Raw genomic sequence first — 15,825 nt, forward strand, 5'->3', positions numbered from 1 at the left:
GCACATCCTAGCCGCTGTCATGTGTGCCCGGTTGACTGCCTTCAATTGTATCAGGCTAAACCTGGCGCACGATGAGGAGGTATTAACCCTGCTTAGGGCATCCGCCCATAGACCACCTCTATCTCTCATCCTAGCTCGTCCTCCCACTTGCCCCAAAGTTCCTCCACCGGGGTTTCCTCCGCCTCCAAAAGCTCCTGGTAAATATCCGATACCTTCCCCTCTCCCACCCAGGTACTCAAAACTACGCTATCCTGTATCCCCCGTGGGGGCAGAAGTGGAAAGGCCGGCATCTCAGGAAGTCTCGCACATGGAAGTACCTAAAGCCATTCCCTGCTGGCAATTTAAATTTATCTCCAAAGCTTTCAAGCTAGGAAAGCTACTGTCTATAAATAGATCCCCCATCCTTCTAATTCCTGCCCTCTGCCAGCTCTGGAATCCACCATCCAGCCTACCCCTGTACAAACCGATGATTATTATAAATCGGGGTCCAAATTGATGCTCCCTCCCCTCTCTTATATCTCCTCCATTGCCCCCAGATCTTCAGAGCCACCGCTACCACCGAACTTGTGGAGTATCGGGCCGGCAAGAATGGCAGAGGTGCTGTTACTAGTGCTCCCAGACTGGTGCCTTTACATGATGCCGTCTCCATCCGCTCCCATGCTGACCCCTCCCCCACTACCCACTTCCTAATAATGGCTATATTAGTCGCCCAGTAGTAATTGCAGAAGTTCGGCAGCGCCAACCCACCCTCCCCCCGACTGCGCTTCAGCAACACTTTCTTCACTCGTGGAGTTTTACTCGCCCACACAAAGCCCGAAATAGTCTTATTCACCAGCTTGAAAAAGGCCTCAGGGATGAAGATGGGGAGGCACTGAAGGAGAAACAGAAATCTGGGGAGGACCGCCATTTACACTGTCTGTACCCTCCCCGCCAGTGATAGTGGGAGCATGTCCCATCTCTTAAAGTCCCCTTCAATTTGTTCTACCAACCGGGTGCAGTGCCTCCCATTCCCGGGCCACCTGGATTCCCAGATATCAAAAGCTCTTCCCAACCATTCTAAGCGGCAGCTCTCCCAGTCTCTTCTCCTGTCCTCTTGCCTGGATCGCAAATATCTCGCTTTTCCCCATGTTCAATTTATATCCCGAAAAATTGCCAAATTCCCTCAAGATTTGCATTACTTCCGCCATCCCCTCCAACGGATCTGAAATGTACAAGAGCCGGTCATCTGCGTAGAGCAAGACCCGGTGCTCCACCAACCCCCCCCCCCCGAACCAGCCCTTTCCAGTTCCTAGAGGCTCTTAACGCCATGGCCAATGGCTCTATGGCCAGAGCAAACAGTAACGTGGAAAGGGGGCACCCTTGCCTCATCCCTCGGTGTAGTTTAAAATACCCTGACCTCAGCCGATTCGTACGCACACTCGCTACTGGTGCCTAATAGAGCAACCGCACCCAGTCAATGAAGCCCATACCAAACCCAAACCTTCAAAGTGCCTCCCACAGGTAATTCCACTCTCCCCATCAAAAGCCTTCTCCGCATCCATCGCTTCCACCACCTCCCCTTCTGAGTGCATCATAATAACATTTAGAACACTTTGAATATTGGCCTTGAGTTGCCTGCCCTTAACAAATCCCGTCTGATCTTCCCCGATCATCCCCAGGACACAGTCCTCTATCCTTGTGGCCAGTATCTCAGCCAGCAGTTTGGCATCCACATTCAGTTGAGAAATTGGCCTATTTGACCTACATTGCTCTGGATCCTTCTCCCGTTTCACGATCAATGAAATCGAGGCCTGTGACATTGTTGGGGAGGACTCCCTTCTCGCTTCGTTAAATGTCCTCACCAGCAGTGGTCTCAATATCTCTGAAAACGTCTTATAGAATTTCACTGGGTAGCTGTCAGGCCCCGGGGCCTTGCCCAACTGCATGCCCTCCAGCACCTTGATTATTTCCTCAATCTCAATTGGGGCTCCCAGCCCCTCCACCGGGTCCTCCTCCACCCTCGGGAATCTCAACTGATCCAAAAACTGCCTCATCCCTGCCACCCCAGCCGGGGGTTCCGACTCATATAATTTACTCTTGAAGTCCTTAAACACCTCGTTCAACCCCGCTGGGTCCAGGCCAGTATTACCGTTTCTATTCTTTACTCTACCTATCTCAATGTCCGCCTCTCTTTTCCTGAGCTGGTGCACCAACATTCTGCTTGCCTTTTCCCCGTACTCATAGATCGCCCCCCTTGCCTTCCTCAACTGTTGCACTTCTTTCCCTGTGGTCAACAGCCCAAACTCCACCTGTAACCTCCGCCGCTCCCTCAGAAGCCCCGCGTCCGGGGCCTCAGAGTATCTCCTGTTCACATGGAGTATCTCCTCAACTAACCTGTCCCTCTCAGCCCGTTCCCCCTTTTCTCTGTGAGCCCATATTGAGATTAATTCCCCTCTGACTACTGCCTTCAAAGCTTCCCACACCGTCGCTGCAGAGACCTACCCGTATCATTTGTTTCCAGGTAATTCTGGATGGACTTGTTAACCCGCCCACAGATCGCTTCATGCGCTAGCAACCCCACATCCAGTCTCCACAGCGGGCATTGCCCTCTCTCCACACTAACCCGTAGATCCACCCAATGCGGGGCATGGTCCGACGCTGCAATTGGCGAGTACTCAGTATCCACCACCTTCGGTATTAGAGCCCTGCTCAGAACAAAAATGTCGATGCGAGAGTATGCCTTGAGGTCATGTGAAAAAAAGGAAAACTCCTTCGTCCTCAGCTGTGCAAACCTCCATGGGTCTACTTCCCCCATCTGTGCCATAAAACCCTTCAATTCCTTTGCCGCAGCCTGCCTCCTCCCTATCCTGGATTTTGACCGGTCCACTTCCGGATCAATGACTGTATTGAAGTCCCCTCCCATAATCAGGTGATGTAATTCTCAGTCTGGGATCTTACCCTCCACCCGCCTCATAAATTCCACGTCGTCCCAATTTGGAGCTTATATGTTTACAAGTACCACTCACACCTCCTCCAGCTTCCCACTCACCATTATGTACCTACTCCCTATGTCTGACACAATTCTCCCTGCCTCAAATGCCACTTGTTTGCTGATCAAGATCGCTACCCCCTGGTATTTGAGTCCAGTCCTGAGTGGAACCCACTTGGCTAACCCACCCCTTCCTCAATCTTGTCTGGTCTGTAACCTTTAGGTGTGTCTCTTGTAGCATTGCCACGTCCACCCTCAGTTCCCTCAAATGCGCGAACACGCGAGCCCTCTTGACCAGCCCATTCAGTCCTCTCACGTTCCATGTGATCAGCCTGGACCGGGGGCATCCAAACCTCGCCACCCACCAAACCGTGCCGACAAGCCATCACCCTTTTTAGGCCAGCCTCGAGCTTGCACCCTCCGCTTCCTCGAGTCCCCACTCGGGCTGCAGGCCGTTTACGACCTCCTATTTGTCCCCTAGTACCAGTTCCTTCCCTGTCAGCAAAGCAGTCCCCCCCCCCCCCCCCCCCACCCCCCGCAGCAATAACACTAGTTTATCTGGTTTAGCTCACTGGGCTAAATCGCTGGCTTTTAAAGCAGACCAAGCAGACCAGCAGCACGGTTCGATTCCCGTACCAGCCTCCCCGGACAGGCGCCGGAATGTGGCGACTAGGGGCTTTTCACAGTAACTTCATTGAAGCCTACTCGTGACAATAAGCGATTTTCATTTCATTTTTTTCATTTCATTTCAATCGCCCAAGTCAAGCTCCAGCTTAACACCTGCTCACCTCCCACTGTGCTTCCGAGAGTCAGCTGACCCATGCTGACTTAGTACTTCCCGCCCCTGGCACCAAACAGTCTGTCTCCCTATTGTTTTCTCCTCTCCCCCACCCACATCAATAAACATTTTAAAAGCATCACATTCCCCAGTAAACAAACATCAGAAAGACAGTGAAGAAAGTCACTTTAGAGAAATAGTCACCCAAAAAAGCAGAACCAAATTCAAAGCCCATCCCCCCTCTAACAACATCCCTGCAAGACAAAACAATCTTTAACCATCCACAAAGCCCATTATTTCACATCGAGCTACTTAAATTTATACAATCCAGCACCACAAATTGCCAACACAATACTTCTCGAAGGCTTAACTGTCTTTTAATTCGCCTCCAGCTTCATTTCTTTAATAAAGGTTCATACTTCGTCTGGCGTTTCAAAGTAGAAGTCCCGTTCCTCATATGTGATACACAGATGGGCTGGGTACAGCATCCCGAACTTCACCCCCTTCTTGAAGAGGGCCGATTTTGCCCTATTGAACCCAGCTCGCTTCTTGGCCAAATCCGTTCCCAGGTCCTGATAGATGAGCAACTTACAGTTCTCCCTTCCACTTGCTGCTCCGTTCTTTCTTGGCCCACCTCAAAACATGTTCCTTGTCCATGAAACGATGAAAACATACCACCATGGCCCGAGGTGGCTCGTTCGCTCGGGGCTTCCTCGCGAGGGCACTGTCCAATTCCAGGGGCCGAGGGAATGCCCCAGCCCCCATCAACTTCTCCAACATGTCTGTCACATGAGCCCTCGCATCCGATCCCTCACTGCCTTCAGGGAGGCCGCTAACTTTGAGATTCTGCCTCCTGGATCTATTCTCCAGGTCCTCCAGCTTCTCCTGCATTCTTTTCTGGCAGTCATTCATCATCCCCACCTTGTTTTCCATGATGTGGAGATGCCGGCGTTGGACTGGGGTGAGCACAGTAAGAAGTCTTACAACACCAGGTTAAAGTCCAACAGGTTTGTTTCAAACACGAGCTTTCGGAGCACGGCTCCTTCTTCACCTGAAGAAGGAGCCGTGCTCCGAAAGCTCGTGTTTGAAACAAACCTGTTGGACTTTAACCTGGTGTTGTAAGACTTCTTACTGTACCTTGTTTTCCAGCATGGTTATATACTCCTCGTGCTCAGACAACTTTGTTCCACCTCCTGGATCGCTCTCCCGTGGGTTTCCTGATTCTGAACCACTTGATCAATCGAAGCCTTAATCTGGTCCAGCGTGCCCTTCTTCAGCTTGGCGAAGCAATCGTCGAAAAACTTCACCAGCTGCTCCGTTGACCAATGTGTCGTCTCCAACACGCCTTTGCTGCCCCGCCATGCTGCCCCGTGTTACCAGCTCTACTTTCGTCTCCCTTATAGGATTTTGTCGTCTCACATGGCCACTTCTGGTCCAATTCTCCATACACCGGAGGGGGAATTCTCCTTACTGTCTCATTCTTCACCGATTTATCCCATAAAGTCCAAAGAAAAACGGGGGGAAAAGGTCCAAAAGTCCGTTACAGGCGGAAGCTATCAAATGTGCGACCTACTCCTCCATGGCCGCCACCGGAAGTCCCATTTTCATTCTAATTGATGATAACTAGTTTCATGCTGATTACGTCACAGTGGGGAAAATCTCTTTCTGAGATCTACCCCGAGCAAATTATGCTTTGGTCCTCATGCATGACTCCACAGCCATAATGGGATTTGCGCCCGCTGCGAATGGGCCTGGTAAATCTTCCCAATGTCCCACATAGTATTCTGTATGCAACTTTAACTGTATGCAACTCTTTTGTATTTTCCAGAGTGGGGAGATATTGGGTTAGATTTTCCGATTTTCAGGCTATGACCTGCCACCGGCGTGGGAACGGCGGCATTTTCCAACCGCAAATTTGGCGCAAAACGGCCACCGATTCTCCGTTTGGTGGGGGGCTAGAGGCAGGCAGTGTAGAGCACCCGGCTCTAACTGCCGATACAGCTGGAGAATTGCTGGGTTCGTGGTCGCACATGCGCATTGCGGCGGCCTGCAGCTGTCGTACCGTGCAACATGGTGCCGGCCGCGCGCAGACTTGCCCTGTCAATGAGTGCCCATTCTTTGGACATCTCGCGACACCCGGACCACCCTCCAACAGTGCCCCCAGCCCATGCCAATGTCCCTTCTTGAGGATTGGCTCTCCCCAAATTTCCAACAAATAATAGCATGAGAGACCCATGCCTCCAGGAACTTGGCGGATTGGAGGAGGAAGCACCATGGGGAGGGCCTATGGCAATGTCCTGAGGCCGTCGATACGGTGTGCGACATACTCCTAAATTGGCGCGAACATTGATTCTCCGGCCGATCGCCGAACGCGAATTCGACGTCGGCGACCGGAGAATTCAGCCCATAATTTCTGAAGAGAGACCCCTGGACTGTTGTGATATCCTTATAATTATAACCTAGCTGGTAATTTAAAAAAAAAGTTACCTGGAAGGAGGTCATCTTCCTTGGTGATCATCTGCCTTGAGATAGAAGTAGTTCACTTACTCAGGTCCACAACGAGTACCTGCGGGAGGTGGCTGTTTTAACCTCAAGTGGGGATGATTATTGAGAGGGTGATTATATCCTGATCTGGGATAGCCCCAAACAGTTTAGAGTTATAATCCACTTCAAAAACAGATACAAAAATACTTATTTGTGCTAGCTGTTTGAAAACATATGCATTACTGTTGCGCAAGCGGACACCAAATTACACCATAATTTACCATGGTCCTGGAAAGCTGTAGCGCTTTTCCAGGTGAGAAAAATACGCTTTTATAGTTGCTCACTTTTTAAATATAAATTTAGAGTACCCAATTATTTTTTTCCAATTAAGGGGCAATTTAGTTTGGCCAGTCCACCTATCCTGCACATCATTTGGGTTCTGGGGGCTAAACCAACGCAGACATAGGGAGAATGTGCAAACTTCACACGGACAGTGACCCAGGCTGGGATTCGAAGCCGGGACCTCAGCGCCGTAGGCAACAATGCTAATCACTGTGCCACCCTATATGAAATGAAAAAATGAAAATCGCTTATTGTCACAAGTAGGCTTCAAATGAAGTTACTGTGAAAAGCCCCTAGTCACCACATTCTGGCACCTGTTTGGGGAGGCTGATACGGAAATCGAACCGTGCTGCTGGCCTGCCTTGGTCTGTTTTCAAAGCCAGCGATTTAGCCCGGTGCTAAACAGCCCCGATAGTTGCTCACTTAACGTCAACTTGGAATTGTTGTCGTTTAGCAAGATTAGTGGGGGGTTGAAACTTGAGCAGTCCATGGTTTCAATTGTTTGATTTGAGTTCTATTCATACTATTCTTATGGAGTATTGCCAAATAATAACTTTACCTTGAGTTATCGCAACAATTTAGCTTCATTAGAATGAAGGATCAGGGACGGGATTCTCCGACCCCCCGCCGTGTCGGAGAATCGGCGGGGGCCGGCGTCAATCCCGCCCCCTACGTATCCCGAATTCTCTGCCACCAGAGATTCGGCGGGGGATTTCCCATGATGGGCTGAAGTCCCGCCGCTGTCAAGCCTCTCCCGCCGGCAGAAATCAAACCACCTACCTGACCGGCGGGAGCAGGCGGCGTGGGCGGGCTCTGGGGGGGGGGGGGGGGGGGGGGGGGCGCTGGGCGATCTGGCCCTGGGCGTGCCCCCACGGTGGCCTGGCCCACGATCTGTGCTGTGGGGGCACTCTTTTCCTTCCGCCTTCGCCATGGTCCGCACCTTTGGGGCGGCCCGACACCGGAGTGGTTCACGCCACTCCATCACGCCGGGACCCCTCACCCCGCCGGGTAAAGGAGAATCCCGGCCCAGAAGTCTATAGATCATTTAAGATAGGCTAATTTTTTTTAAGTTTACTGATCGCTACTTTCCAAATTATTATATGCTACCTTTCTGGACACGCCAAAGTACACAAGACCAGGAATGAGAGGGGATAATCTTTTCATGAATAACCATTCATACTGCTCGAGCAAACTGCTGAGGGACACAGAAAAGAACTCAGCAAGAATTCTGTATTTTCTTTTCTCTCCTCTGCTCTACCTTTAAGCCACTGCATTTGATATTGTTATAGGCTAGGGTTTAGAGTTTAGAGGTGAACCCCTGACCCATAACTTTTAATAGATTGTGGTTATGGGGAGCACTAGGGCCGACTTTACAGGTGTGATGTAACATAGATCTAAAGTACTTTTAAAACAAAGCCATATTTATTTATGAACCCAGTTAACATTTTATAAACCGACAGTAAACATCTTAACAACTATCAACACCAATAATCCCCACAGATACAATATTCTATAAGTAACCCTTCATAACTTTCCTAACAACATCCATAAGTTCAAAAGACCCTTTTTACAGAAAGACAGCAGGTTTAAATTCTCTACAGAAACTGGTATTACTTTGAAATCCTCCGATGAGCTGAAGACAGTCTGTAGCTTGTAGAGAGAGATCATTATGCAGCTGCTTGCTTTGCCTGCAGCTATCCAGCCCTGAAAATGAAACTAAGAAAAGCTGTAGCTGCCTGCTCAAAAATGAAAGTGAAAGACAGCCAGCCCAGCTCCACCCATACTCTGACATCACTGCAGCTATTTGATAAACACCCATTTCTTAAAGGTATATCCACTACAGCTATTTGATAAACACCGAGTTCTTAAAGGTACTTTCACATGACAATATTTCAATAAAGTCCTATACTGCAAGCGATGAAAGTGTCAATGTGAATTTTTGTGTTTCAGAAAAACCAGCAGAAATCACAAAGCAACTTGAGAACTTAGTGGCAACAGTAGGTGAAGAGATTGTACTGAGCTGCGAAACCTCCAAGACTGATTCTTCAGTGAAGTGGTTTAAGGAGGACAAAAGAATTAGAAAGAGTAATAAATATGAAATATCTCAGCAAGGAACTGTAAACAAGTTAATAATCCATCAAGCCACTACAAAGGACTGTGGAGAGTATACTTGCAAAACAGGGACTTCTAAGACCACAGCGACTGTTATTGTTAATGGTAAAAACACACATTTAGTTTCTTTATTTCCCTCTGCTATTGTCAATAGCAACATGTGCATATAACTTTGTCTTAATAGAATAATATGACCTATATGTGGATAGGACATTGCAAATAAATGTCATGAGTCATGATCCACTGATTATGTATTTAATGTTATTTTTGAATGTTTAAATCCCCATTCTTATAAATTAGAGTCATGGTTGGAATTGCAGCCCAGCATTCATTGTACTGGGATGATCATTTACAGTTCTGAATTGCGAGGTAGAGACTGGAGAATTTGAATTGGATCATTGAGTTAAGGTTTAAAACAGCAGGTAAGGGAATTCTGTACCATCAGAGAGAGAAGATTGGTAGGAAGGTCAACTTCTATTTTCCATCGATCAGCTACAGAAAGGTTTGGTAGATGACAGGCATTGGTTACTTGCCTGACTACCTAGGTAGATAAGAGGAGCTGAAATGGAAAAGAATAAGACACATCGAGGAGTGCAAAGATTAGTTTAGGATAGTTTCAACATCATTGGAGTCAGGAAGTTCCACTGTAGGGACGATTTTGTGATCTGCGACTGAAAGTAGAAAGTGAGTTTTAAAAGCTTTACAGTCTGTTTCAGCAGTTTCCTAAAATGAGCTGTATGTCATTGTCGTTCCTGCTAGGAGTGCTTGACTATTGAATCACCCTGTATATACATCAGTGAACTATACACCATTATTTTGGAATACAACATTAAATTAATTTATTGGTAAATATATTACTTACAATTTTACATTTGTTCCAGAGGTAGTAAACAGATTTATCAAGGAGTTGCATGACATAAAAACTGAAGAAAAAGGAACTGCAGTTTTTGAATGTGAAACAGAACAGCCAGCAAGCAAAGTTGTCTGGAGAAAAGGGATGGCAGAAATCAAGCCAAACAAGAAGTATGAATTGAATCAGGATGGCATTTTACTGAGCCTTACGATTAATCAGCTGGAGAAGAGCGACAGTGACCACTACACATGTGACATTGGTAATGCACACTCAAGAGCTCACCTAACAGTTACAGGTCTGAATCATTTCTATTGCATAATTTTTTGTGTGTTTGCAGTTACAGCATATAGTGTAAACTCTGATTTTATGATTTATTTTGTGATAGCGGCTGTTTTTCGTGATCCATACAAGGAGTACAGGTGCTCATATCAACCATATGGAACTACTTTATTGGCTGCTGTACACTGTTCAGTTTTAACTCATTATTTCATAATTCTCAAGAGCAAATAAACATATAGGAGAGAAAAAATGTATTGCTGTTAATTAATATTTAAGGATATTTATAAATCACATTGCAATTTTGCTGATGGTAAATAGCTGACATTCACATTAATCCATGTACATCTTCATAATTTTGTTTGACTACGATGTAGAGATGCCGCCGTTGGACTGGGGTGAGCACAGTAAGAAGTCTTACAACACCAGGTTAAAGTCCAACATGTTCATTTCAAACACTAGCTTTCGGAGCACTGCTCCTTCCTCAGGTGAATGAAGAGGCATGTTCCAGAAACATATATATAGACAAATTCAAAGATGCCAGAAAATGCTTAGAATGCGAGCATTTGCAAGTAATTCAGTCTTGACAGATCCAGAGATAGTGGTAACCCCAGGTTAAAGAGGTGTGAATTGTCTCAAGGCAGGACAGTTGGTAGGATTTTGCAAGCCCAGACCAGATGGTGGGGGCTGGATGTAATGCGACATGAATCCCAGGTCCCGGTTGAGGCTGTACTCATGTGTGCGGAACTTGGCTCTAAGTTTCTGTTCTGCGATTCTGCGTTGTTGCGCGTCCTGAAGGCCGCCTTGGAGAACGGCCTTCAGGACGCGCGACAACGCAGAATCGCTGAGCAGAAACTTATAGCGTGCGGCCTCAACCGGGACCTGGGATTCATGTCGCATTACATTCATTCCCCACCATCTGGCCTGGGCTTGCAAAATCCTACCAACTGTCCTGCAAATGCTCGCATTCTAAGCATTGTCTGGCATCTTTGAATTTGTCTATATATGTGTTTCTGGAACATACCTCTTCATTCACCTGAGGAAGGAGCAGTGCTCCTAAAGCTAGCGTTTGAAACAAACATGTTGGACTTTAACCTGGTGTTGTAAGACTTTTGTTTGACTACGACAGTTAAATCTATAATTATAAATGCAAGAGAATTCATTATTCATGATTTCTGGATGCATTCATTCAATTGATTCTCGAAAAGCTGAATATGTTTTTTGCTTTGCTGATTGACTGACATGAAGGTTTCCCAATACAGATGGAATTATTTTACTATGCTTTTATAAACAAAAAGATGCTCTTTCCTAAAAGTTTCTACAGGAATAAAGTAAAACTTTTTAAACTAATGGACCAATTATGCAGTTTTAATCATCTATTATTTATGAGCACTTTAGTTTCATTGTCTAATATATATGCTTCTCTTGCCCTGAATGAATTGATTTGTTCATTCCCATGATATTTGTCTGCACTGCAGTGCTTAAATTCATGGTTATATTCAATGGATCAATTTATATGTAGATAAGTCAGTACTGCTTCTTGTGTAAAAGGAATGTGAACTCTTTGACACTGGTACAACAAAGGAAACATCAGATTATAACATTTTAAAAATGTGACATTTGGTATTTACCTTAAAGCAAATAATATATCTGTAATTCTTAATACATCATATTAACATTTATTGACAATTCCTGAGTAAATGGTAGATGTTTGTATTCAACAAATAATCTAATTCTTTACTTTCTGTTGTTTCTGAGTTATGTTGTTTACTTGTATCTAATTTTAATTCTCATCTCTTTTGATCTAATCAAGCTGTCTTTGTCTTTGTAAAATGGTTGTGTGTGATGTAAGGTAACAAGGCTATAGCACTAATTTTGAAACTCTGGGCTTGATTTTGTGCCTCTACTTCCCTGTTTTTTTCTGAGAATGAGATGATGGCAATTCCAAAATCCTAGGGGAAATCTTACTACTGTCTTTGTGCATTCTCCCATTTTGGACTGAAGTAGGCAACTGAGGCTCCTGCGGCAAACAAACAGAAGTCTCATAGTTATAGGCTATTCAGGATATTATGGCATAGGTAGGACCCCAGTACAATTAAGACCATAAGACATAGGAGCCGAATTAAGCCACTCGGCCCATCGAGTCTGCTCTGCCATTAAATCATGGCTGATATTTTTCTCAGCCCCATTCTCTTTCCTTCTCCCCATAACCCCTGATCCCCTTATTAATCCTGTTCAAGTTAGAAGAAGGGTTTTAAAATTATTTATTTTGTCTGTCTCAAACTTTTTGTATGAATCAGTATTGCATGTATGGAAAACATGTTAAGCAGCTAACATTCTGAAGGACCTGCAAGAAAGATCTGCAAGTCCACAATGACATAGCCAAAGCCAGGCAAACCAATTGTTGAAAGTTACTGAAAAAATGAGTTGCCTATCAACGTTAGAAATACATGGGCAGCTGGCATGTCAAATTTAACCCATCCTCAATTAGCAAAATGGTTCAAACATCCCACAGATACTAGGTGGGTGTGCTGCTCTAGCTAACTGCTGTCTGGCCAATGTCTACTGCACATCAAATTGCTCCCTCTTTCCTTCAGAATTTTAGCTGCTTAATATGTTTTTCATTGATGCAATTTTGATTCATACAAAACGATTGAATGAGAGGAAATTAATGAACTTAAATCCCTGCCCCCAGTTTGAACGGGATAGGACTGAAAAGAAAAATCACACTGACACTAAAGGGTGTTGTCTTTACACCCACTTTGAGTCTATTTTAGCTGAGTTAAAATGTCTCCAGTAATATTTCATGTGAGGGGATGCTATCTCTGTCAAATAACAAACTGCATGCAGACTTACTACCATCAGCTCAATGGGCAGTTCTTTAGATGTTTAAGCTGCAGGCTGGAAGCTGGCAAGAGTTTTGAAAATACGTGCAAAGACAGAAGTCCTGCCAAGTGCAGGAATCAGCTTGCTATTTCTTGTTGAATTTCCTTAGGAGTATTTAGAGTGAAGACTTGTTCTGTTTACACACTCTCAAGTGCACATAACTTATGATGGGTGACATCCTTGGTACTTTGATTTGGTTGCATGAAGAGGAACAGTAACATTAACATCAGGCTGTTAGGTGACCAGGAGAAGCAACTGGGCCTTTTACGAGACAATAGGTGAGTAGGACTCTTTGAGCAAGTCTTTATCCAGCCCTTGGGATATGCAAGCCCGGTGAGTTCCTTGGATTTGCGCAAGGTGCAATCCATGAGGCTCCTCTTCTCAGGACAGGCCTTTGCAGCCTTCTGCAAGATTACCTTGGTGCAGTTGGCTGTTTAGCTTTGTCACTGAAAATCACTATAGCCCTGAGCTTTCTTGCGTCAGAATGTATTTAAGGATATTTACTGAATCTTTCAGTCCTCTGTACGTATATGCTTCTCACAGTTAACCAATGTCTTCCTTGTCAGGAAAAGTGTCCATGTAACTTTCCTGATCTAGCCTTGAGGCAATGGAATATAATTACAAATATAGGTGGGGTATTTTTATTCAATGAAGTATCAGACTGTGATACGGACTGAATGAGGGCACATATATGTGATATAGGCAATTAAAGATTATCAGGCCAAGCATTATAGCATAGGAAGAAGTTTTTCTCCTTATGTTTCCTTTTGCAACAACAATGGCATTTTTCTGACCATCTAGGGTAGCTGATGACAGCATTGAAAGGACAGTGCCCCTTCTGCAAGGATCCGTAACTTAGAATTGTGCCCTAGTTTGCCCTGAGTGATAGAAGTGAGTCTGTTAGTAAGTGGAAGGCTAAGTAGTTCTAAGAATCTACCTGAGGGTAGAATAATTTGTCTGATACTACAGACCAGATGCATCGGGTGTGTGCAAGAATGATTATTATAGAGTAATGGATGTGCAGAACTTGGAGATACAGCAGGCGGAGAGGCACTGAAGGATATTCCAATGATTGGAAAAGAACAAACTGAAGCAGAAAAGTCAGTTTTCATTGATGCTGTTACAGTAAATTGGTGAAGGGCTGAGTTGTCAATGACAACAGCTCTACAGATGAAAATGTTACTATAGCAGCCTTTGAACATCTTTCCACACTACATTTGGACTAAGCCTGCCAAGTACAATGGCAGGGCATCCTCTTCCATGTGCCAAGAAAAGACAGTTCTCCTCCTTATTACTTCTCTATTTTAGCTTCCAGACTACTTTCTGAAAATATGGTCTTGCTTTCTAATACACACAAACTGGCTTCACCTCATCTTTATGATGTGCAGGTTGACCACCAGAAGCTTATATTGGGCCAGCCCAATTATTCCACGCACCATCACGAGAACAAGATGTTCAAAATTGATTGTGCCAATCAACAGGGTTTATACATAGCCAATACAGGCTATGTATAAACATATCTTTACACCCACTTTGAGTCTATTTTAGCTGAGTTAAAATGTCTCCAGTAATATTTCATGTGAGGGGATGCTATCTGTCAAATAACAAACTGCATGCAGACACATTAAATTTCAGCTAACTCCACTTGAGGATTATGTTGTGTTGTGTACTCATGTTGATTGAAACCTGCACTGAACTCATTTAACTAATAACGTCAAAGAGAGATGAACTTCAACTCACCAATCTGGCTAGATATACGCCTAGATCCTGAAAAGAAGAGTTCGAAGTTGCTCCCCCAGTTGATGGCCTGATAAAGGAAAAAAGTATACAATTCATATGTACTAATTACAGGTCAGAAAGTTCGAATAGTTGAAGACCTTGAAGAAGTTGAAGTATTTGAAGGTGAATCAGCAACATTTAAATGCAAAATTTCACCAACGGATTATAGCAACATTCAGTGGTTCCTGGATAAAACACCTCTACACAGCAATGACGTGAACGAAATTAAATCACTAAAGAATGGCTATCACGTTTTAACAGTTAAGAAACTTTCAGTGAAAGACTCTGGCAATATAACATTTGAAGCTGGCGATAAGAAAACCTCTGCTGCCTTGACCGTGAAAGGTAAACTTTATCTTTAAAAAATATTAAAACAACACCAATGGAGTTACCCAAAAGTGTGAGACATTCTGGGTGAAATTCTCCGTTTGGGGGACTAAGTGTTGGCGCTGGGACTAAATTGTGTGCATTATGCATTCTCGCTGGGGGTGGAGGGTGGGGGCTATTTCTCGTGCAATTCATGACATGCTAATGGTTCAGCACTCTGCCCACTTGAATCTACAGCAGCCCTCATTCCTGCCAGCGTCAGATTCGCTGGGGTTGGAATTGGCTTGACAAGGAGCAGCTGCTTATAAGCATTCCACTCCCCACATGCTCTCATTCCAGACAAGAAAATGGCTCCACAAAGAGCTGTCCCCTGATTTGCAGATGAGGAGTTTGACCAAATGTTGGATGCGACAAAGCAGAGGTGGGATACCCTCTTCCCCAAGGAGGGACGAGGTTAAAGACCACGGTCGTCAACTGGGCCTGGGCAGAGGTGGCAGAGGCAGTGAGTGCAGTAAGACTCACCTGATGGACTGGCACGCAGTACTGCAGGAAGATGAACGACCTTCTTCGGGCAGCTCGGGTGAGCCACCATCTCTGCACCCCTGGCACCCCCCCCACTCCCCTCGAAGCCAATCAAAACTCGTCTGCCTGTATCTCCTTTATACACCACCCTGTACCAAATTCCAACACTTGTATTGTCCTCTCTTGCCAGGTGCCTTGCGCACATATGCCATCAGCTACAGACCCCCCCCCCCCCCCCCCCCCCCCCCCGTGGAACTCACCTCCATGGGTCTCACTATGTCCTTCATGTGATCCCTAGAACAAAAGGGAGTGGGAACAGACTGGAGGTGGCGTTGTGGACCTCTGGGCACCTACCCTCGCCGAGCATCAGGCAATGGCAATTTACAGGGAAATGCAGGAGAGGGCTATCTCCGAGACGGAGGTCAGCATGTGACAACCAAGTGAACCCCTAATGCAAAATTATGTCTCCATAGCAAGCAAGTTACCCTTCTCCCCAAG

General features: G+C 45.5%; 1 protein-coding gene across 3 annotated transcripts in view; it reads left to right on the plus strand.

Annotated features, from left to right (window-relative positions):
• The window catches only part of obscnb (obscurin, cytoskeletal calmodulin and titin-interacting RhoGEF b), an 896,193-nt gene that overhangs the window by 280,957 nt on the left and 599,411 nt on the right, over positions 1-15,825 (plus strand). For 2 of the 3 annotated variants that reach the window (XM_038798456.1, XM_038798458.1), the window contains exons 28-29: positions 8,523-8,789; positions 9,566-9,832. In XM_038798456.1, coding sequence (XP_038654384.1) covers positions 8,523-8,789; positions 9,566-9,832 — 534 coding nt within the window. Of the gene's footprint in view, positions 1-8,522; positions 8,790-9,565; positions 9,833-14,550; positions 14,824-15,825 lie in introns of all 3 variants that reach the window. The other variant, XM_038798455.1, reaches the window with a different exon arrangement.

This window comes from Scyliorhinus canicula, chromosome 5 (assembly GCF_902713615.1).
Source record: "Scyliorhinus canicula chromosome 5, sScyCan1.1, whole genome shotgun sequence".
In the NCBI taxonomy this organism is placed as follows: Eukaryota; Metazoa; Chordata; class Chondrichthyes; order Carcharhiniformes; family Scyliorhinidae; genus Scyliorhinus; species Scyliorhinus canicula.